The following is a 22883-nucleotide window of genomic DNA, read 5'->3' as shown; positions in this document are numbered from 1 at the left end:
ACTAGACTAAAATGTTAGTAAGGAACTAGTGGACAACAGATCCAGTTTTATGCTGGGTTGCATGCTGAAAATAGCAGATCTACAATCTCACAACGCGCTGTGACGCGTTGTGAGATTGTAGATCTGCTATTTTCAGCATGCAACCAAAGTGTAAAATATGTCATTACAACAACATCAAGGCCTGTCAAAACACATTTTAGTCGACTAAATCAACTGTAGATTTAGTCGACTAAAATCGTATGACATTTAGTCGACTAAAACTAGACTAAACACTAGAACATTCCAGGTGACTGAAATGTGACTAAAACTAAGTGAAAACTATTCAAAAGAGACTATATGACTAAAACTAAAATAGAAATTTGCTGCCAAAAACAACACTGGCTGCCTGTGATGATGGTGGTGGAATAATTCGTGGCGGTTCCCGAACCCCTCCTCACCTGCAGTCGGGCGCGGGGCACCAGCGCGTGTCCGGGTCCGCCGCCAGGAAGCGCCGCAGCTGGTACTCCTCGAAGCGCTCCAGGAGCGCCCGGTCGTCCAGGATGGCGCGGACGTCCCCGGGCGCCAGCGCCTCGGGGCACTGCGGGCACGCGATGCCCACGCGGCTCTCCGAGATCTCGATGCGGAGGTAGCGCCGCAGGCAGTCCGAGCATGTGCGGTGGGCGCAGGACGTGAGCCGCGGGAAGCTGCCGCGCGGCTGGCGGAGCAGGCACAGCGGACACTCCTCCTCCTCCAGGTGGCGCTGTTCCTCCTCCTCCTCCTCCAGGAGCTGCTCCTGGCTGGAGGAGGACAGCGCCCCCGACAGGACACCGCTGGAACCGCCGCCAGTGTTGTTTTGGTCGACTAAAAAACAAGACAAAAATTTTTTCGTCGACTAAACCTTTTCCCCCTGACGAAAACTAAATGTAAACTAAATGAAAACGAATCTATGGTGACTAAAACTATAAGACTAAATATACTGACGATTTCGTCAACAAATAAAAACTAGACTGAAATGTTAGTAAGGGACTAGTGGACAAGAGATCCAGTATAAGTCATTTTACACTTGGTTGCATGCTGAAAATAGCCGATCTACAAGCTCACAACGCGTTGTGAGCTTGTAGATCGGCTATTTTCAGCATGTATAAAAACAGTCATTACGACGGCATCAAGGCCCCGCCAAAATACATTTCAGTCGACTAAATCACCTGTATATTTAGTCGACTAAAATCTCATGACATTTAGTCGACTAAAACTAGACTAACAATAAAACATTCCAGTTGACTAAAATGTGACTAAGACTAAATGAAAACTATTCAAAAGACAAAGACTATAAAACTAAAATAGAAAATCTTGCTGCCAAAAACAACACTGACCGCCGCACTCCGCCGTGGTGGTGGTCCCGCCACCGCCTTCCTCCTCGCCTGGCGGATCAGCCGCTGTGGCGGTGATGATGCATCCTCCTCTTCCTCCTCCTCCTCCTCCTTCTCTTTCTGTTCCAGAGACTCCTGATCCTCCCCCAGCCTCCTCTGTGGTGGTGATGTTCTGGTCCTTTTGGAATACATTGGGGAGTGCATCGGTTATCCCATTCTGACCTGAGATCAGATTCATACGAGGTTTCCACTGGACACACACTGGTCTGATGAACCCATTCTGACCTGAGATCAGATTCATACGATGTTTCCACTGGACACACACACACTGGTCTGATGATAACCCATTCTGACCTGAGATCAGATTCTAGAAAAATGTCAGTCGTTCTTCGATTTTTCAAAAATAGCAGACCTACAAGCTCGTAGCGCGCCACTCGGTGGCGCGCTATGAGCTTGTAGATCTGCTATTTTTCAATAGCTAAAGCATAACATGATGCTGACACCAAAAGGGGTTCCCGTTCAGAATGGATTAAAATAATAATCACTTTTAATAAAAAGTATAATAAATATTTTCAGAAAATGGCAAAACGTCACAACATGCTGTGAACTTGTAGATCGTCTATTTAGTAATTGATGCTATTTAGCATGACATTTTCGCGTGACAAAGGTATATAATAAGGCTTAAAACAGATAATCAGACTAATCAATTTAGTCTGAGAGTGATTTATGAAAACTTAATTTTAATGTATTCATTATTCATTTGCTGATATATTACAAATACAAAAAATATATAACGAAATCAACTAAATTAATCGATTATTTGAAAAGAATGAGAGAATAATCGCTACGAAAGTAATCGATAGTTGTAACACTTGTGAGGACACTCTACACTTATTCACAAGACAAAGAAGGCATTGTTTTAACCCATTCTGAACGGGAACCCGTTTTGGTGTTAGCATCATGTTATGCTTTAGCTATTGAAAAATAGCAGATCTACAAGCTCATAGCGCGCCACCGAGTGGCGCGATACGAGCTTGTAGGTCTGCTATTTTTTTTTTAATCGAAGAACGACCGACATTTTTTAGAATCTGATCTCAGGTCAGAATGGGTTAATCAGACCCAGTGTGTTGTCCAGTGGAAACCTCGCATGAATCTGATCTCAGGTCAGAATTGTTTTAAAGTTAGGATTCGTGGTTAGCACAGGGAATATGTGTACCTGTGTGAGCCTACGGGGGTGTGCTGTGAGGGGATTGGAGACTCATTTGGGTTATTTGGTTCCTTGGCAACAGAAAGGATTTAAATTACTTGGTAATTAAACAAACACTCTAATGGTTTTATGTTTATGTAGATATGGGGTTTGACGGGAAGACGGGAGCAAGCATCAGTTAATGATCTACATTCTACCATGTCTCCCCAGGTGCATGTACTCACAATCAGATATTAGTTTTTGAAGCATATGGTGAAGTAGAGATATAATCCTCTGATAATAAATAGGCACAAATCAAGACATTTGGCCCCATCTTGGGTGCAAACCTTTCCCTTTATGCCTAAACTAAATCTGCCATATTTTACCATCTTGAAAAACATTTTATAATAGTTCAACTAGCCTATCTACCTATCTACCTTGATGAATTGAACAATGTGGACCCTGTTGTAAACAAGTGTAATGCTTAATTGGGTCGTCCACTCACAGTTAACAGTCTTTGTATTAAGTTTGTGCTTAAAATGTACTGTACATTCTACAAACTGTTAATAAATATTTCAATCAATCAATCAAACACACTGTGAGCTTGTAGATCGGCTATATGAACTATTCTTTAAATGTTTTTTTAAAATAGTATTAAATGGCAAATATGCTTAGAGATGGCACAAGATATTGCCCATTATGTATACATTATTAATTTCAATTGCCTGTTTATTTACAATGCATGATTTACTTTCCCAAAATTAAGTACCAGGACTAATCTGCTTTGTTTTTGTTAATTAATGTGCTAAAAGTGTGATTGTGAGACATGTTTTGCCATATACTGAAGACTGAAGACTGAATGTAAAGTCTATTTCTTTGACCAGAGATAACAGAAGCCACAGCTGAGGATGATAGACAATATTTGTTGTAAACAGTAATTATATAATAGTTAGCAAGTAACACATAGTTTTTAGGTTCTCACACTGCCTCACTCACTGACTCACTCACTGACTCACTCACTGCCTCACTCACTGACTCACTCACTGACTCACTCACTGACTCACTCACTGCCTCACTCACTGACTCACTCACTGACTCACTCACTGACTCACTCACTGCCTCACTCACTGCCTCACTCACTGCCTCACTCACTGCCTCACTCACTGCCTCACTCACTGCCTCACTCACTGACTCACTCACTGCCTCACTCACTGCCTCACTCACTGACTCACTCACTGCCTCACTCACTGCCTGACTCACTCACTGCCTCACTCACTGACTCACTCACTGACTCACTCACTGACTCACTCACTGACTCACTGACTCACTCACTGACTCACTCACTGCCTCACTCACTGACTCACTCACTGCCTCACTCACTGCCTCACTCACTGCCTCACTCACTGCCTCACTCACTGACTCACTCACTGACTCACTCACTGACTCACTCACTGACTCACTCACTGACTCACTCACTGCCTCACTCACTGCCTCACTCACTGCCTCACTCACTGCCTCACTCACTGACTCACTCACTGACTCACTCACTGCCTCACTCACTGCCTCACTCACTGACTCACTCACTGCCTCACTCACTGCCTCACTCACTGCCTCACTCACTGACTCACTCACTGCCTCACTCACTGCCTCACTCACTGCCTCACTCACTGACTCACTCACTGCCTCACTCACTGCCTCACTCACTGCCTCACTCACTGACTCACTGACTCACTGACTCACTCACTCACTCACTGCCTCACTCACTGCCTCACTCACTGCCTCACTCACTGACTCACTGACTGCCTCACTCACTGCCTCACTCACTGACTCACTGACTCACTGACTCACTCACTCACTCACTGACTCACTCACTGACTCACTCACTGCCTCACTCACTGACTCACTCACTGCCTCACTCACTGCCTCACTCACTGCCTCACTCACTGACTCACTGACTGCCTCACTCACTGCCTCACTCACTGACTCACTGACTCACTGACTCACTCACTCACTCACTGACTCACTCACTGACTCACTCACTGCCTCACTCACTGCCTCACTCACTGCCTCACTCACTGACTCACTCACTGACTCACTCACTGCCTCACTCACTGCCTCACTCACTGCCTCACTCACTGCCTCACTCACTGACTCACTCACTGCCTCACTCACTGCCTCACTCACTGACTCACTCACTGACTCACTCACTGCCTCACTCACTGCCTCACTCACTGCCTCACTCACTGCCTCACTCACTGCCTCACTCACTGACTCACTCACTGCCTCACTCACTGACTCACTCACTGACTCACTCACTGCCTCACTCACTGCCTCACTCACTGACTCACTGACTCACTGCCTCACTCACTGCCTCACTCACTGCCTCACTCACTGCCTCACTCACTGACTCACTCACTGACTCACTGACTCACTGACTCACTGACTCACTCACTGACTCACTCACTGCCTCACTCACTGACTCACTCACTGCCTCACTCACTGCCTCACTCACTGACTCACTCACTGCCTCACTCACTCACTGACTCACTCACTGACTCACTGCCTCACTGCCTCACTCACTGCCTCACTCACTGACTCACTCACTGACTCACTGCCTCACTGCCTCACTCACTGCCTCACTCACTGCCTCACTCACTGCCTCACTCACTGCCTCACTCACTGACTCACTCACTGACTCACTCACTGCCTCACTCACTGCCTCACTCACTGCCTCACTCACTGCCTCACTCACTGCCTCACTCACTGCCTCACTCACTGACTCACTCACTGACTCACTCACTGCCTCACTCACTGCCTCACTCACTGCCTCACTCACTGCCTCACTCACTGACTCACTGACTCACTGCCTCACTCACTGCCTCACTCACTGCCTCACTCACTGCCTCACTCACTGCCTCACTCACTGACTCACTCACTGCCTCACTCACTGCCTCACTCACTGACTCACTCACTGCCTCACTCACTGCCTCACTCACTGACTCACTCACTGACTCACTCACTGACTCACTCACTGCCTCACTCACTGCCTCACTCACTGCCTCACTCACTGCCTCACTCACTGACTCACTCACTGCCTCACTCACTGCCTCACTCACTGACTCACTCACTGACTCACTCACTGCCTCACTCACTGCCTCACTCACTGACTCACTCACTGACTCACTCACTGCCTCACTCACTGCCTCACTCACTGCCTCACTCACTGCCTCACTCACTGACTCACTGACTCACTGCCTCACTCACTGCCTCACTCACTGCCTCACTCACTGCCTCACTCACTGACTCACTCACTGACTCACTCACTGCCTCACTCACTGCCTCACTCACTGCCTCACTCACTGCCTCACTCACTGACTCACTGACTCACTGCCTCACTCACTGCCTCACTCACTGCCTCACTCACTGCCTCACTCACTGCCTCACTCACTGACTCACTCACTGCCTCACTCACTGCCTCACTCACTGCCTCACTCACTGCCTCACTCACTGCCTCACTCACTGCCTCACTCACTGCCTCACTCACTGCCTCACTCACTGCCTCACTCACTGACTCACTCACTGCCTCACTCACTGCCTCACTCACTGCCTCACTCACTGACTCACTCACTGCCTCACTCACTGACTCACTCACTGACTCACTCACTGCCTCACTCACTGCCTCACTCACTGACTCACTCACTGACTCACTCACTGCCTCACTCACTGCCTCACTCACTGCCTCACTCACTGCCTCACTCACTGACTCACTCACTGCCTCACTCACTGCCTCACTCACTGCCTCACTCACTGCCTCACTCACTGCCTCACTCACTGACTCACTCACTGCCTCACTCACTGCCTCACTCACTGCCTCACTCACTGCCTCACTCACTGCCTCACTCACTGACTCACTCACTGCCTCACTCACTGACTCACTCACTGCCTCACTCACTGCCTCACTCACTGCCTCACTCACTGACTCACTCACTGCCTCACTCACTGCCTCACTCACTGCCTCACTCACTGACTCACTCACTGACTCACTGACTGACTCACTCACTGACTCACTCACTGCCTGACTCACTGCCTCACTGACTCACTCACTGACTCACTCACTGCCTCACTCACTGCCTCACTCACTGACTCACTCACTGACTCACTCACTGACTCACTCACTGCCTCACTCACTGCCTCACTCACTGCCTCACTCACTGCCTCACTCACTGCCTCACTCACTGACTCACTCACTGCCTCACTCACTGACTCACTCACTGACTCACTCACTGCCTCACTCACTGCCTCACTCACTGACTCACTCACTGCCTCACTCACTGCCTCACTCACTGCCTCACTCACTGACTCACTCACTGCCTCACTCACTGACTCACTCACTGACTCACTGACTGACTCACTCACTGCCTCACTCACTGCCTCACTCACTGACTCACTCACTGCCTCACTCACTGACTCACTCACTGCCTCACTCACTGCCTCACTCACTGCCTCACTCACTGACTCACTCACTGACTCACTGACTGCCTCACTCACTGCCTCACTCACTGCCTCACTCACTGCCTCACTGACTCACTCACTGCCTGACTCACTGCCTCACTCACTGACTCACTCACTGACTCACTCACTGCCTCACTCACTGCCTGACTCACTCACTGCCTCACTCACTGCCTGACTCACTGCCTCACTCACTGCCTGACTCACTGCCTCACTCACTGACTCACTCACTGACTCACTGACTGCCTCACTCACTGCCTCACTCACTGCCTCACTCACTGCCTCACTGACTCACTCACTGCCTGACTCACTGCCTCACTCACTGACTCACTCACTGACTCACTCACTGCCTCACTCACTGCCTGACTCACTCACTGCCTCACTCACTGCCTGACTCACTCACTGCCTCACTCACTGCCTCACTCACTGCCTGACTCACTCACTGCCTCACTCACTGACTCACTCACTGCCTCACTCACTGCCTCACTCACTGACTCACTCACTGACTCACTCACTGCCTCACTCACTGCCTCACTCACTGCCTCACTCACTGCCTCACTCACTGCCTCACTCACTGCCTCACTCACTGCCTCACTCACTGCCTCACTCACTGCCTCACTCACTGACTCACTCACTGCCTCACTCACTGCCTCACTCACTGACTCACTCACTGCCTCACTCACTGACTCACTCACTGCCTCACTCACTGCCTCACTCACTGCCTCACTCACTGACTCACTCACTGACTCACTGACTGACTCACTCACTGACTCACTCACTGCCTGACTCACTGCCTCACTGACTCACTCACTGACTCACTCACTGCCTCACTCACTGCCTCACTCACTGACTCACTCACTGACTCACTCACTGACTCACTCACTGCCTCACTCACTGACTCACTCACTGCCTCACTCACTGACTCACTCACTGCCTCACTCACTGCCTCACTCACTGCCTCACTCACTGCCTCACTCACTGCCTCACTCACTGCCTCACTCACTGCCTCACTCACTGACTCACTCACTGACTCACTCACTGCCTCACTCACTGCCTCACTCACTGACTCACTCACTGCCTCACTCACTGACTCACTCACTGCCTCACTCACTGCCTCACTCACTGCCTCACTCACTGACTCACTCACTGACTCACTGACTGCCTCACTCACTGCCTCACTCACTGCCTCACTCACTGACTCACTGACTCACTCACTGACTCACTCACTGCCTCACTCACTGCCTCACTCACTGCCTCACTCACTGCCTCACTCACTGCCTCACTCACTGCCTCACTCACTGCCTCACTCACTGCCTCACTCACTGACTCACTCACTGCCTCACTCACTGACTCACTCACTGCCTCACTCACTGACTCACTCACTGCCTCACTGACTGCCTCACTCACTGCCTCACTCACTGCCTCACTCACTGCCTCACTGACTCACTCACTGCCTCACTCACTGCCTCACTCACTGCCTCACTCACTGCCTCACTCACTGCCTGACTCACTCACTGCCTCACTCACTGACTCACTCACTGACTGACTCACTGCCTCACTCACTGACTCACTCACTGACTCACTGACTCACTGACTCACTCACTGACTCACTCACTGCCTCACTCACTGCCTCACTCACTGACTCACTGACTCACTCACTGACTCACTCACTCAGACAAATCCAGAAAGAACTGCACAAGATTCTAAACTTGCTGTTGGGTGGAAACTTCATATGTCCAAAATTGTTCCAGGAAACCTTGCAACTCTGTATGTTTTACTTTGTTTATTACACAGCTTGGTCGAATGCTTGATTCTGATTGGACAATCAGTGAATTTCAGCAGTGTGTTATTTCTGGATAATGACCCGGACGGCTCAATAACGGGACTGTCTAATCTGTCTAATCAAAGGCTCAGAGCACCTGCTCATATCGACCTGCGCTGCTTGATTTTGTGCCGTATATCCAACAGAACACACCGTGTAAACTCAGCCATTTACAAACTCAAAAAGCGCCGTAGATCGTCTATTTGAGCTATGTTTGTGTGACACTTCGACGAAGGGCAGAGATTCGTTTTAAAAGCATGCAAGGGATAATATACGCCGGCAAGTATACTATTGACAAGTAGTAACAATAAATGAAGTATTTCCTGTGTGTTGCGCTGGGCGGACATGCTCAGAAAACAAGGAAGCGTTGATCAAATAGATAGACATTTTCGCCGGTTTACTGCATTGTCTATTTCTCGCTTTCAAAACGTTTTCAAAAAACATTCTTGAGGGCAACGTTTAGTCGTAAATTACATGGTGCGTTTTGTTGGCACAAAGTCAATAATATGAGCAGGTGCTCTGAGCATTTTGATTAGACAGATTAGACAGTCCCGTTATTGAGCCGTCCGGGTCATTATCCAGAAATAACACACTGCTGAAATTCACTGATTGTCCAATCAGAATCAAGCATTCGACCAAGCTGTGTAATAAACAAAGTTAACCCATTTAGGCCCGACGTCGAAATGTAAAAACAAAATATTCTACAGTTTTCTGAAATACCTATGTTTCTATGTCAGTGGTGCTCAATATTTCATGTCAAGGACCCCAAAAATTATATGTAATTGACCGCCGACCCCCATCTGACCCCCCCCCAGAAAACTTTCTCCCTGGAAGAATATAATTATATTCAAAGATTTGCATCACATTTTCGAGATTTTTCAAAAATAGCAGACCTACAAGCTCGTATCGCGCCACTCGGTGGCGCGATATGAGCTTGTAGATCTGCTATTTTTCAATAGCTAAAGCATAACATGATGCTTCAAAACACCAAAAGGGGTTCCCGTACAGAATGGGTTAAAATACGGAGTTGCAAGGTCAACGTTATGTTCCCTATAAACACAACAAGGCTCTCTCTCTCTCTCTCCCTCTCTCACCTGCTCTGGGTGCTCGCTGGGCGTCAGGGTGAGGGCCACCTGGTCCTTGGGCCAGGCGTCCGTGGGGCCATGGGGCCGGGCCTCGGGGGGCCTGCTGGCCTCCGCCTTGGGCTTCCTGCTGAAGAAGTTCAGGAAGCTCAGGGGCCCCGCCTGGTGCTTGGGCCTCCGCATGGTCTGGAGCGGGCTCTGGACCGGTCAGAGAGGGAGCTGAGCTGGGCTGGTCGACAACGACCATGGGCGGGATGATTGCAACTGTGTGAGTGTTATGCGTGTGTGTGTGTGTGTGTGTGTGTCTATGACGAGTAGTTTTGGTGTGTGTGTGCGAGTACGTGCACGCGCGCGCGTGTGTGTGTGTGTGTGTGTGTGTTTAAGCGTGCGCGGACACACAGCCGCACACAGCTCGGCTTCTCTAGCGGCTCTGGTGGACGAGACTAGCTAGAGTGAGACAGACGGTAAAGGAGAGGGCCGAGGATGAGGTAATCCCTGATGATGATTGAGGAGAAGGAGAACATCTCCACACCGGATCTCTTCCCTAAAGGCCATCATGATGGGAGTTGGTTTTCTTTTTCCTCCTCCTCCTCTTCTTCTCCTCCTCCTCCTCTTCGTCGTCGTCGATGTCCACGCCACGCTCGTTCTGAGCTAGTTCAAAAAGATGGCCTTCTTCATTCTTTAAAGTCCCCCTCTCTCTCTGTGTGGGCGCAGGCAGTCCCTTATCACTGCAAAGAGAGAGTACAATATTAACCCATTTTGACCTGAGTTTTTCTATGTCATTTTCATGTCAAGGACCCCCAACAATATATACAGTAATTGGCTGCCGACCCCCATCTGAAAATATGTTGTTCCAGGGACCCCCCTCTCCCCAGAAGCAAAGATTTGAGTTGCAATGTTCGCTCTGAAGGAATATACAGTATATTCAAAGATTTGTGCCACATTTTCACGATTTTTTCAAAAATAGCAGCAACTACAAATCTGCTATTTTTCAATAGCTAAAGTATGACAATGCTTAGAATACCAAAAGGGGTTCCCACTTCCCGCCCAAAATGGGTTAACCCATTCTGAACGGGCACCCATTTTGGTGTCGGCATCATGTTATGCTTTAGCTATTTAAAAATAGCAGATCTACAAGCTCGTATCGCGCCACCGAGTGGCGCGATACGAGCTTGTAGGTCTGCTATTTTTTGAACAATCGAAGAGCGACTGACATTTTTTAGAATCTGATCTCAGGTCAGAATGGGTTAATCAGACCAGTGTGTGTCCAGTGGAAACCTCGTCTGAATCTGATCTCAGGTCAGAATGGGTTAAAAATGTGCAGTGGAAATAATTCCTTTGCACGGTTCAGCGAAGACATTATGTATTGAATTATACTGGGCAAGCCTTTGGTTGGCTGGGAACTGCTACGGGAAGAAATTATCCCATTCTGACCTGAGATCAGATTCATACGAGGTTTCCACTGGGACACACACTGGTCTGATTAACCCATTCTGACCTGAGATCAGATTTAACAAATGTCAGTCGTTCTTCGATTTTTCAAAAAAATAGCAGATCTACAAGCTCATAGCGCGCCACTCGGTGGCGCGCTACGAGCTTGTAGATCTGCTATTTTTCAATAGCTAAAGCATGACATGATGCTGACACCAAAATGGGTGCCCGGTCAGAATGGGTTATGTACAGTATGTCGAGGGAAAACGGCAAATGTTCCACACCGGTGACTACTGTACATAATCAGTTTGCCAAACAAAAAGAAACATGATGAAGCTGAAAGTATTATTATTATTATTATGACCACATTTTTTCCTTTCTTTCACGAATCCGTTAAATCCCTCATGGTTAAAGGACAACTTTAATTTTTTTCAACCAAGGTTCATGTTTTAGGTTGTTGCTTTCTTTCGTTTTAGGGATTTTAGCTGTTTTTGACAGGGGGGGGGGGGGGGCGGGGGCATTCGAGCATGGGGCTGAATATGTATTTTTTTTACAAAATATTATGGCGATTTATTATTTTATTATTTACTATAGTCCTACTAGACCCCAGGAAATTACATCTGGCCACAAAAGATCACGAGATCTACTGAATGTGACAAACTGACATATTGAGCCTATACACACAGTATAAGCCTTCCCCCAGTAGGCTACCTTCACATTCAGTAGATCCTGTGATCTTCTGTGGCCAGATGTAATTTCCTGGGGTTTATTGTCTCCACCAGGCCGAAGGCATGTGGGGAGAGTATGTTTTGCACTCCGTCCGTCCGCGTGTCCGTCCGTCCGTCCGTCCGTCCGTCCGTGTGTCCGTGTGTCCGTGAACAGCTAATCTCGGCCACCGTTAACCCGGTCGATGCCAAATTTTGCACACACACTCCCTGGATGCCAACGATGAACCTCTGCCCCAAACTTTCCAGCACGGCCTGTTATAGCGCCACCAGGAGGCCGCTTTGTGCAAAACAAGTTTTTGCACAGTACACCTACAGATTTTGTCCAAACATCACGCAAATTGGTACACAGTCTCTCTAGAGCCATTCAACAAAACGGGTCTTTCAGATTTATCAGACTCCATCCTGATTGGTTAAGATTGGCTTCCAAAGTTCACAGGAGTGCTCAGTTTCAAACAAAATGCTGCAAATCATGAACACATCGCGTGATTTCCGTGAAATTGTGCACCCACATTCCCACTAGGCCGAGGACGAAATGCCACATGAACAATTTCAACTCAGCCTCAAGGTGGCGCTATAACTGGCCGAAAAGTGTTTTTACCTCTAACTGCACGGATCTGTGGATAACCTGGTGGAGACCTGTGCCCGGAAGGGCACTTTTTCTAGTCCATCCTGATTGGCCACGATTGGCTCCTACAGTTTTCAGGAGTAGCCCGCTTTGTACAAATCGCCACAACTCCTCAACGCAGCGTCCGAACTGTGCACGCATATTCCCACTAGGCTGAGGAAGAAATCCTGGTGGAGACCTGTGCCCAGAAGGGCACGTTTTCTAGTTAGGACTATAGTAAATAATAAAAAAAGAAATCGCCATAATATTTTGTAAAATAATATACATTATTGAATACATATTTAGCCCCATGCTTGAATGCCCCCGCCCCCCCCCCCCCCCCTGTCAAAAACAGCTAAAATCCCTAAAACGAAAGAAAGCAGCAAATGAAAAAGAATTAACACTCATCTTTTACTTTCTCTAATAACCTAAAACATGAACCTTAGTTGAAAAAAACTAAAGTTGTCCTTTAAAGAAAAACTAAAACTGCCTCCAGCATCGTTTCTGTGTCAAACCTCACTGTGAAATATAAGCTTTATTACCTCATAAAATTATTACTTTATTAATTATTACCTCACACACTAATGTACGGTCGTCACAAGTAAGAATGAGGGGTGAATACTTTGCCAAGCTGCTCATGGAATATCTCAAAAGAATGCTTGAAAAAGGAATGCTAATTTATCTATTCTACTGTAAGTTTATTTTTTTTTGAATAGTCATTCATTTCAAAATTGGATTCAAAACGGGCAACGGCGCAAGCAAAGAAAAAAAAAAGGAAATAAATAAATCAGTGATCTCGGCTTCACTCATTCTTGGGCACGAGCAATAAAGCCAAAGGGATGAGACAATAGACTCTAGCTTCGCAGTAGGGATGGGTCCGATTAATCGATTCATCGATTATCGTTGATAGGACCCGAAATCGATTATGAAAATTAATAATCGATAATTGTTTTTTTTTTTTCCTGTTTTTTTTTTTAATGAAAATCTGTTGGAAAGGCAATATTGTCATCCAAACAGGACAGGGTTATAGGCCTACCAAAGCGTGCCTGGGATGTGTCTGTGTAGCTGCATGACTGAGAGGAAATTGATTCCAATCAAGATACAGGTTTGGAGGATTTAGCAGGTGTTGGGAATTTACCTAATCAGGCCTAGGCTGGGGTTGCTATGGTGATCAATTGGATCAACAGTGGTCCAGGGACCACCAGTGGTCCAGGGACCACCAGTGGTCCAGGGACCACCAGTGGTCCTCATTTAAAAGATGGAGTTAGTAACCAAATGGACCCTTAACTCTCAAGAGTTACAATTATTGTTAATCAACTACATCAGGGGTTCCCAAACTTTTTTGACTTAGGTAGCCCTTGGGGTAATCGATTAATCGTTAATATTGAATTATACAAATCGATTTTCATTTTGGACACATTTACACATCCCTACTTCGCAGTCCCGCCCCCTACCAGGGCCCCTGTTCATTTTCCTCATAGACGTTTCAAAAAGTATTTATTTAAAGACGTTTACGCCGCGGACAAAGACAACTCTTGTCGTGACAAATCATGACAACAAACCCAACAAACCCAACAAATAATTAGAAAGAAGAAAGAAAACAGCAGGTTACAACACTGTTTTTTGTTGTTTTTCTTCTTTGTAATTATTTGTCCAAAATATTGTGTTTGTTGTCATGAGTTGTCACGACTCGAGTTGGCTTCGTCCGCCGCGTATTAAACCGTCTTTAAATAAATACCTTTTTGAAATGTCTATGAGGGGAAAATGCATTGGGAATCATTTCCTGGGCCTGGTGGCGTCGTCATGAAAGGGGGCGGGACTGCGACGCTCTATACAAAGTAAAGGCCAGGAAAAGACGGATGAGGTGAAGAGGAAGAGGCTCCTCCTCTCTGACTCTTCCACCCGTCAGGGTTGAAGAGGAAGAGGCCCCTCTCTGACTCTTCCACCCGTCAGGGGAGGAGAGGAAGAGGCTCCTCCTCTCTGACTCTTCCACCCGTCAGGGTTGAAGAGGAAGAGGCCCCTCTCTGACTCTTCCACCCGTCAGGGGAGGAGAGGAAGAGGCTCATCCTCTCTGACTCTTCCACCCGTCAGGGGAGGAGATAAAAATGGTAAATGGTGCATTTATATAGCGCCTTTATCCAAGGCTCTTTACAGAGATTGTGCATTACATTCACCCATTCACACACACATTCATACACCGATGGCAGCGGAAACCATGCAAGGCACCAACCAGCACATCGGGAGCAATTAGGGGTTCAGTGTCTTGCTCAAGGACACTTCGACAGTAACTCTGGGGGAGCCCACAGGGTTCGAACTGGCAACCTTACGGTTACCATCCAGGCACTCTACCCCTGAGCCACCGCCGCCTCGAGCCGTAGCCTGAAAACCCACCTTTTCAGACTCCATCATGGCCCATAGCACTTACCCTAACCCCTTAGATAGCATTTCTGTTGGCTTAGATAGCATTTGACACAGACTTATAGCATGTTATGTAGACAGCACTATAATTGTATTGTATATAGTCATAGCACGCCATAGTACATATGTATAGCATAGTAGTAAATATGTATAGTTTATATGTATAGTGTATGTATAGTTTCATTATATAGATATTCCACTGTTACTTTCTTAGCTTACGCATGTTTCATGATATTGATAAATGCTTTATGTGAGGTATTCCCATGCTTTTGTTCTTGCTTAAATGTAAGTCGCTCTGGATTAAGAGCGTCTGCTAAATGCCTAAATTGTAAATTGTAAATTGTAGAAAAGACAGCGTTCTTTCTGAATCCATGGGGTGACAGCGTTCATTCTGAACCAATGGGGTGACAGCATTCATTCTGAACCAATGGGGTGACAGCATTCATTCTGAACCAATGGGGTGACAGCATTCATTCTGAACCAATGGGGTGACAGCATTCTTTGGTAATCAGGCACTGTGAGCGAGCCAAAGGGGCAGCATTAGTTTGTTCACATAACCCCAGCAGCCCAGAGTGATTAAAACAGCTCAGCTGACATCTCTCTACACACTGACACCATGTGAAATGAGTCTGTGAGCCCTTTTTTAGCTTCCCAAAGCCCAATTAACTACCGGTAATCTTATGTAAATAAATGTTAACGCAAAGCTGGTTAAAAAGAAAAACATACAAAGCAGCCTTCTTTTAGATTAGGCTCCTTAGGTATATACTATATAGTATAACTATAAAAAATAAATTATTATAGTTTCTTTAACTTAAAAATGAAGTTCTATGACATGTAGTTATACGTTGCTATGTTTTACTTTGTTTGAACCGGAATACACACACAAATCTGTATTTACACAAAATTTGCATAAACATACAGTTTTCTGCTTTCAATTACAATCGGGTTGTGTAGTAGTAATAGTGATCTTTTTGAGTGGTGCAACCACTCCAAGGAACAGCAATGTCCGTCTGTCGCTTAGAGTATGTCCTCACCCATGTGACTATGAGTACCACAGTGGCGTGCACAGATAGACACTAGGGGGTGCTAAAGCACCCCCTACCCTTTTGGCAATTTTGCTCTTAAAAAAAAAAAAGTTTAAAAAGTTTAAAAAAAAAGCCTTAATTTGTAGTGTGTGGACCATGCGGTGACATTGATCAAATCTTGATAAAAAACCGCTTCTACTATATTATTTAGGCCCCCCCCCACAATCTAAAACTATGTTTCTATGTCAGTGGTTCTTCGAAGAAAAATAGCAGACCTACAAGCTCGTAGCGCGCCACTCGGTGGCGCGCTACGAACTTGTAGATCTGCTATTTTTCAATAGCTATAAAGCACCAAAATGGGTTCCCGCCCCAAAATGCGCTGCACAAGGTGCCCTTTTTTTCACTTGAGCACCTGCCCCTCTAAATGTCTGTGCATGCCACTGGAGTACCAGTAGGGGAAAAGTGGCGCTGTTGTGCCAGAAACAGAGAGAGCGAGATAGTGTTGCACTGTTGCGAGAGAGAGAGAGAGAGAGAGAGAGAGAGAGAGAGAGAGAGAGAGAGAGGCAGGGGGAGAGGGGAGTTGCACCGCTCAGTTCACACGGGTGTGATTTTTAGCATACAAGATGATGTGAGCAATATAGCTTTCGTCATTGTGACCGTAGGTCGCAGCTTACTATGAAAACCTACATTTCATGTCAGTCAGTCACATCTCATGTCAGTCCGTCAGTCCGTCAGTCACGCCTCGACGACCATATATGGTCGTCGCCATATATGAAGATCACAACACTGACCTCATCAAACCCTGGATAGCCATACTGGATCATCATCACCTATAGATGTGCATATATGGAGACGGCCGCAGCAACTCTACATCTGACCTCAAGGACACCATGTCGATCTGACCTCGTCAAACCCTTAGATCTCCATATATGGAGCCGCCCTTCCTCTTCGATGTCACCCTTTAGACCGATACCTGTCCATTCAAAGTCATTAGCACAACCGCCCGCGGCCGGCAGCCGGCGAAAACTAGAGTTCTCAACAGGCCCAAATATTAAGGCCCGGCCCGTTGATTTGTGATTTTTAGGACGATATGGAATATCGGAATAGAGCAACTGTGTACAGACTATAGTGACATTATCATACACACAGATGGTCTCATTGAAATAGATTCACGATCGCTTCACGACTCAACAAATTACCATGACGCTACAATAACGAAACAATACTGCGGTGTCTCGCTATGGAAACGCCACCCAACAGGTAGGAACCCCCCCCCACCCCCACCCCCCCCCCCCGGAGAGCGAGCGAGCCAGAGAAAGAGAAGACTGCGTCACACAGCCGGGGGAGGGCTATAGAAGGAAGATACACACCTGTGTGCACCTCCCTGTGTGGAACCGCCCCACTGGAGCAAACACTACAAAAGCCATTGGGGCGGCGGTGGCTCAGGGGTAGAGTGCCTGGATGGTAACCGTAAGGTTGCCAGTTCGAACCCGGGCTCCCCCAGAGTTACTGTCGAAGTGTCCTTGAGAAAGACTCTGAACCCCTAATTGCTCCCGATGTGCTAGTTGGTGCCTTGCATGGTTTCCGCTGCCATCGGTGTATGAATGTGTGTGTGAATGGGTGAATGTAATGCACAATCTCTGTAAAGCGCCTTGGATAAAGGCGCTATATAAATGCACCATTTACCATTTACCATTGTATTTGCTGGTCCAAAATGTAACGTTGACGATGTGGTATTGAAGTGTATTTTTATGTCTGCCTCTTGGCCAGTTCCCACTTGTAAAGGAGACGCAGTCTCAATGTGTTTTTTTTTTACTGGTTAAATAAAGGTTAAATAAGTAAAAAAAAAAAGCCTGGCGAGCTGCATGCAAACCACTCTAGGAGTAATACAGGACATGGAAACCCTACCAGGGTACACGGACATGGAAACAGAGGGAAACCCTACCAGGGTACACGGACAGGGAAACGGAGGGAAACCCTACCAGGGTACACGGACATGGAAACAGAGGGAAACCCTACCAGGGTACACGGACATGGAGACGGAGGGAAACCCTACCAGGGTACACGGACATGGAAACAGAGGGAAACCCTACCAGGGTACACGGACATGGAAACAGAGGGAAACCCTACCAGGGTACACGGACAGGGAAACGGAGGGAAACCCTACCAGGGTACACGGACATGGAGACGGAGGGAAACCCTACCAGGGTACACGGACATGGAAACAGAGGGAAACCCTACCAGGGTACACGGACATGGAAACAGAGGGAAACCCTACCAGGGTACACGGACAGGGAAACAGAGGGAAACCCTACCAGGGTACACGGACATGGAAACAGAGGGAAACCCTACCAGGGTACACGGACATGGAAACAGAGGGAAACCCTACCAGGGTACACGGACATGGAAACGGAGGGAAACCCTACCAGGGTACACGGACATGGAAACGGAGGGAAACCCTACCAGGGTACACGGACATGGAAACAGAGGGAAACCCTACCAGGGTACACGGACATGGAAACAGAGGGAAACCCTACCAGGGTACACGGACATGGAAACAGAGGGAAACCCTACCAGGGTACACGGACATGGAGACGGAGGGAAACCCTACCAGGGTACACGGACATGGAAACAGAGGGAAACCCTACCAGGGTACACGGACATGGAAACAGAGGGAAACCCTACCAGGGTACACGGACAGGGAAACGGAGGGAAACCCTACCAGGGTACACGGACATGGAAACGGAGGGAAACCCTACCAGGGTACACGGACATGGAGACGGAGGGAAACCCTACCAGGGTACACGGACATGGAAACGGAGGGAAACCCTACCAGGGTACACGGACATGGAAACAGAGGGAAACCCTACCAGGGTACACGGACAGGGAAACGGAGGGAAACCCTACCAGGGTACACGGACATGGAAACAGAGGGAAACCCTACCAGGGTACACGGGCATGGAAACGGAGGGAAACCCTACCAGGGTACACGGACAGGGAAACGGAGGGAAACCCTACCAGGGTACACGGACATGGAGACGGAGGGAAACCCTACCAGGGTACACGGACAGGGAAACGGAGGGAAACCCTACCAGGGTACACGGACATGGAAACAGAGGGAAACCCTACCAGGGTACACGGACAGGGAAACGGAGGGAAACCCTACCAGGGTACACGGACATGGAAACAGAGGGAAACCCTACCAGGGTACACGGGCATGGAAACGGAGGGAAACCCTACCAGGGTACACGGACAGGGAAACGGAGGGAAACCCTACCAGGGTACACGGACATGGAAACAGAGGGAAACCCTACCAGGGTACACGGACAGGGAAACGGAGGGAAACCCTACCAGGGTACACGGACATGGAAACAGAGGGAAACCCTACCAGGGTACACGGGCATGGAAACGGAGGGAAACCCTACCAGGGTACACGGACAGGGAAACGGAGGGAAACCCTACCAGGGTACACGGACATGGAGACGGAGGGAAACCCTACCAGGGTACACGGACAGGGAAACGGAGGGAAACCCTACCAGGGTACACGGGCATGGAAACGGAGGGAAACCCTACCAGGGTACACGGACAGGGAAACGGAGGGAAACCCTACCAGGGTACACGGACAGGGAAACGGAGGGAAACCCTACCAGGGTACACAGACATGGAGACGGAGGGAAACCCTACCAGGGTACACAGACATGGAAACAGAGGGAAACCCTACCAGGGTACACAGCCTTCGGAGGAGTAAAACTACTCTACTCTGCATTTCTTACACCTCTTCTTAAGCCCTATAACTAGCCCTTACCCGTTATATTTGCCCCCCCGGTGCGTTTTTAATTCACTAATAAATTCATTATTAATAATTAATGTGGAGTGATTGGTGCAGGCAATGAGGAGATAAGGCGGTGTTTCTGACAGACAGACAGACAGACATTATTAGAATTATAGTATGATATATATATTATTATATTTATTTATTTTTAAGCGTAAAGAGAGCCTATACTGTCAGCTGTCCAGCAGTCCAAATATTATTAAATCACATTTCAGAATGGCAGACCTGAGGTCTGCCATACCAGTCCTCAAGCCTGAGCAGGGACAAATTAGCCATTGGGCCAGTGGGGCCGTGGCACAGGGGCCCTTCTGCGCAGTACTAGGTTTGAGGCCCTGAAAAGGGCTCCTGGGGCCCTTCATTGGCCATTGATTTAGTTAAATTTAGGTCAAAAACATGATAAAAACACGGAAAAACACAAAAATGTTGCGCGCACGCGCGCTATGGGGGCCCTGCAAAAAGTGACCGGCCCAGGGGCCCTCATGGGGGTTAATCTGTCCCTGAGCCTGAGGTAAATGGTGCATTTATATAGCGCCTTTATCCAAGGCCCTTTACATAGATTGTGCATTACATTCACACATCACACATTCATTCATACACCGATGGCGTTGGAAGCCATGCAAGGCACCAACCAGCACATCGGGAGCAATTAGGGGTTCAGTGTCTTTGCCCCCAAGGACACTTTGACACTAACTCTGGGACACGAACCGCTGACCCAGGGATCATTGGACGACCTGCTCTACCTCCTGAGCCAGTCGGCCTATGCCAGGCCTGAGACCTATACCATTGCGTTGGCACATCTATGCACGAAATGTCTATGTTCACAGGCTTCTGTGTGCGGCCTAGAGGAGCAACTGAGCATGTGCAGAACCACTTCTTAAAGGGATTGTGACATTAAAAAAAGGTTTTGGAATTGTTCTTGTTTTTTTAGGTTTTCTAATCTCAATTGCACCCAAAAAACATTAACTTTTAACATTCAGTAGATTTTCTGTGATCTGGGGTTTTCTGGCTCAAACGGGGGCTCTGATTTGCCGGCAGTAAGTGACATCACTTACTGCAAATCCCATATATGTCAATGGGGTTTGCCAGCAGATGTCACTGTTTTCACTGTGTTGCCTGTTTTCATTGTAGCTCAAAAGGCCCAAAAAAGAAGAAAAAGAAAACTCCAGACCACAGAAAATCCACTGAATGTTCAAAGTGTTTTTTGGGTGTAATTGAGGTCATAAAACCTAAAAGAAAAAATAAAAATAAATGAAAATGAATGTCATAAAACCTTTAAGAAGAGGTGTAAGAAATGTCCTTTGAGAAACTCAGACATTGACTGTTTAGTCACCATTATCTGAAACCTAACAGAGACGCCCAAGTTGAACCTTACTCACCTGTTGGAAATCCCTTTCAGTTAGCGTAACTATACCCGTGATGATTTCAGTTGAATGAACCCATTCTGACCTGAGATCAGATTCTAAAAATGTCAGTCGTTCTTCGATTAAAATAAATAAATAGCAGACCTACAAGCTCGTATCGCGCCACTCGGTGGCGCGATACGAGCTTGTAGATCTGCTATTTTTCAATAGCTAAAGCATAACATGATGCTGACACCAAAATGGGTTCCCGTTCAGAATGGGTTCAAACCTACCTGAAGTTGAAGTTGAACGGCAGCTTATCAAGCTTATCAACTTTCAGTTGGGCCATGCTTACCTTTGACTGCAATTCCCCCAGAAAAGGTTGAAAAGTGAATAACTGTAATTTAATTTTCCGTTAATAAATGTGCCTGCTTTGACACCTGGTGAATGTGACTCCTGAGTCGTGGTGTATCGGTATTCGGTCGTCACAATACCAATCACTAAACAACAGTTTGCCATGTATTAAAATGAGAGAAGGGAAAGTTACCGGTATATATTTATTTTTGCAAAAATAAACAAGAGAGAGATAATATTGTTAGGTCAGGTTAAGCCATAATATGCCCTCAATGCAACAACTCCGTAACAAGAGTCCAAGACCCAGTGAATCATTTACTCTGTTCAAAATGACACACTAATATAAGCCCGTAGACACACTTTTCATGCCTTAACACTGATACTTTATGTTCTCAAGCTTTTTCATGTCAAGGACCCCCAAATTAATATGTTTTGCCACAGATCCCCACCTGAAAATATTTGTTGCCAATTCTTTTCCCAAGTTTTTGGTTTATCAAATGACCAATATATATATATATATATATATATATATAGGTTAAAGTGTTTGAAGTGATTTCTATGATTAATTAATTCATTCATCTTGCAAGGGACTTATAACCCCCCCCCCCCCCCCCCCCCTCAAGGACCCCCAGAACCCACTTTTACAGCATGCTGAAAAAAAAGATAACGCAGCTTTCACAACTAATTGTGTCATCTTCTCTTGGTTGCTAATCCGCTCTAATTTCCCCAACATCCATATTCCACGGAGACTGACTTTTGAGTCTGCAGTCTGCACATCCGAGGACATGCACTGCTGTAGAAAACACACACCAGAGAGTACAGATATTCTGTATATTCATAGAATAAATCTCTCTCACATAAACACATCAAAATTAAAGCTTGCTTTAAAGTTCATCGTTAACTTCTCATTGTAAGGGAGTGGATTTTTCACTCGGCACATTCACAGTTTTTAAATCGTTACCTTGCTAGATCTCACACTGATTTGGCTCGGCGAGAGTCACTGTGCAGGCCAGGCAGTTCATACTGACTGCAGTGAAAATAAGTTTAGACGAATACTGAACTGAACTAGAAAGAGGCAATTCTGGGAAATTGCAAAGTGTGGTTGCCCACATCGCACCCGTCGAAAATGGAATCGCTTTTGTCTCTGCGTTGATGAAACCACCCTCGACATGTGATTCAAATTTGGGATGGATCGGACATTCC

At 47.1% G+C, this 22883-nt stretch overlaps 1 protein-coding gene across 1 annotated transcript; it reads right to left on the bottom strand.

Moving 5' to 3' along the window:
* Window positions 1-433: 433 nt before the first annotated feature.
* LOC310876410 (uncharacterized protein) lies at window positions 434-10196 on the bottom strand (the record flags this gene model as incomplete). Its single annotated transcript, XM_083789942.1, has 4 exons — window positions 9961-10196; window positions 2566-2588; window positions 1353-1527; window positions 434-724 (listed from the first exon to the last, which is right to left on the bottom strand). Exons 1-4 carry the CDS (start codon window positions 10129-10131, stop codon window positions 434-436), a joined length of 660 nt encoding a protein of 219 aa, XP_083646068.1. The 5' UTR covers window positions 10132-10196.
* Window positions 10197-22883: the final 12687 nt, after the last annotated feature.

Source organism: Protomyctophum parallelum, assembly GCF_964188405.1.
Source record: "Protomyctophum parallelum genome assembly, chromosome: 19".
NCBI lineage: Eukaryota > Metazoa > Chordata > Actinopteri > Myctophiformes > Myctophidae > Protomyctophum > Protomyctophum parallelum.
Note: the sequence above shows the minus strand (reverse complement) of the source record. Positions and strands in the feature narration are given on the sequence as shown.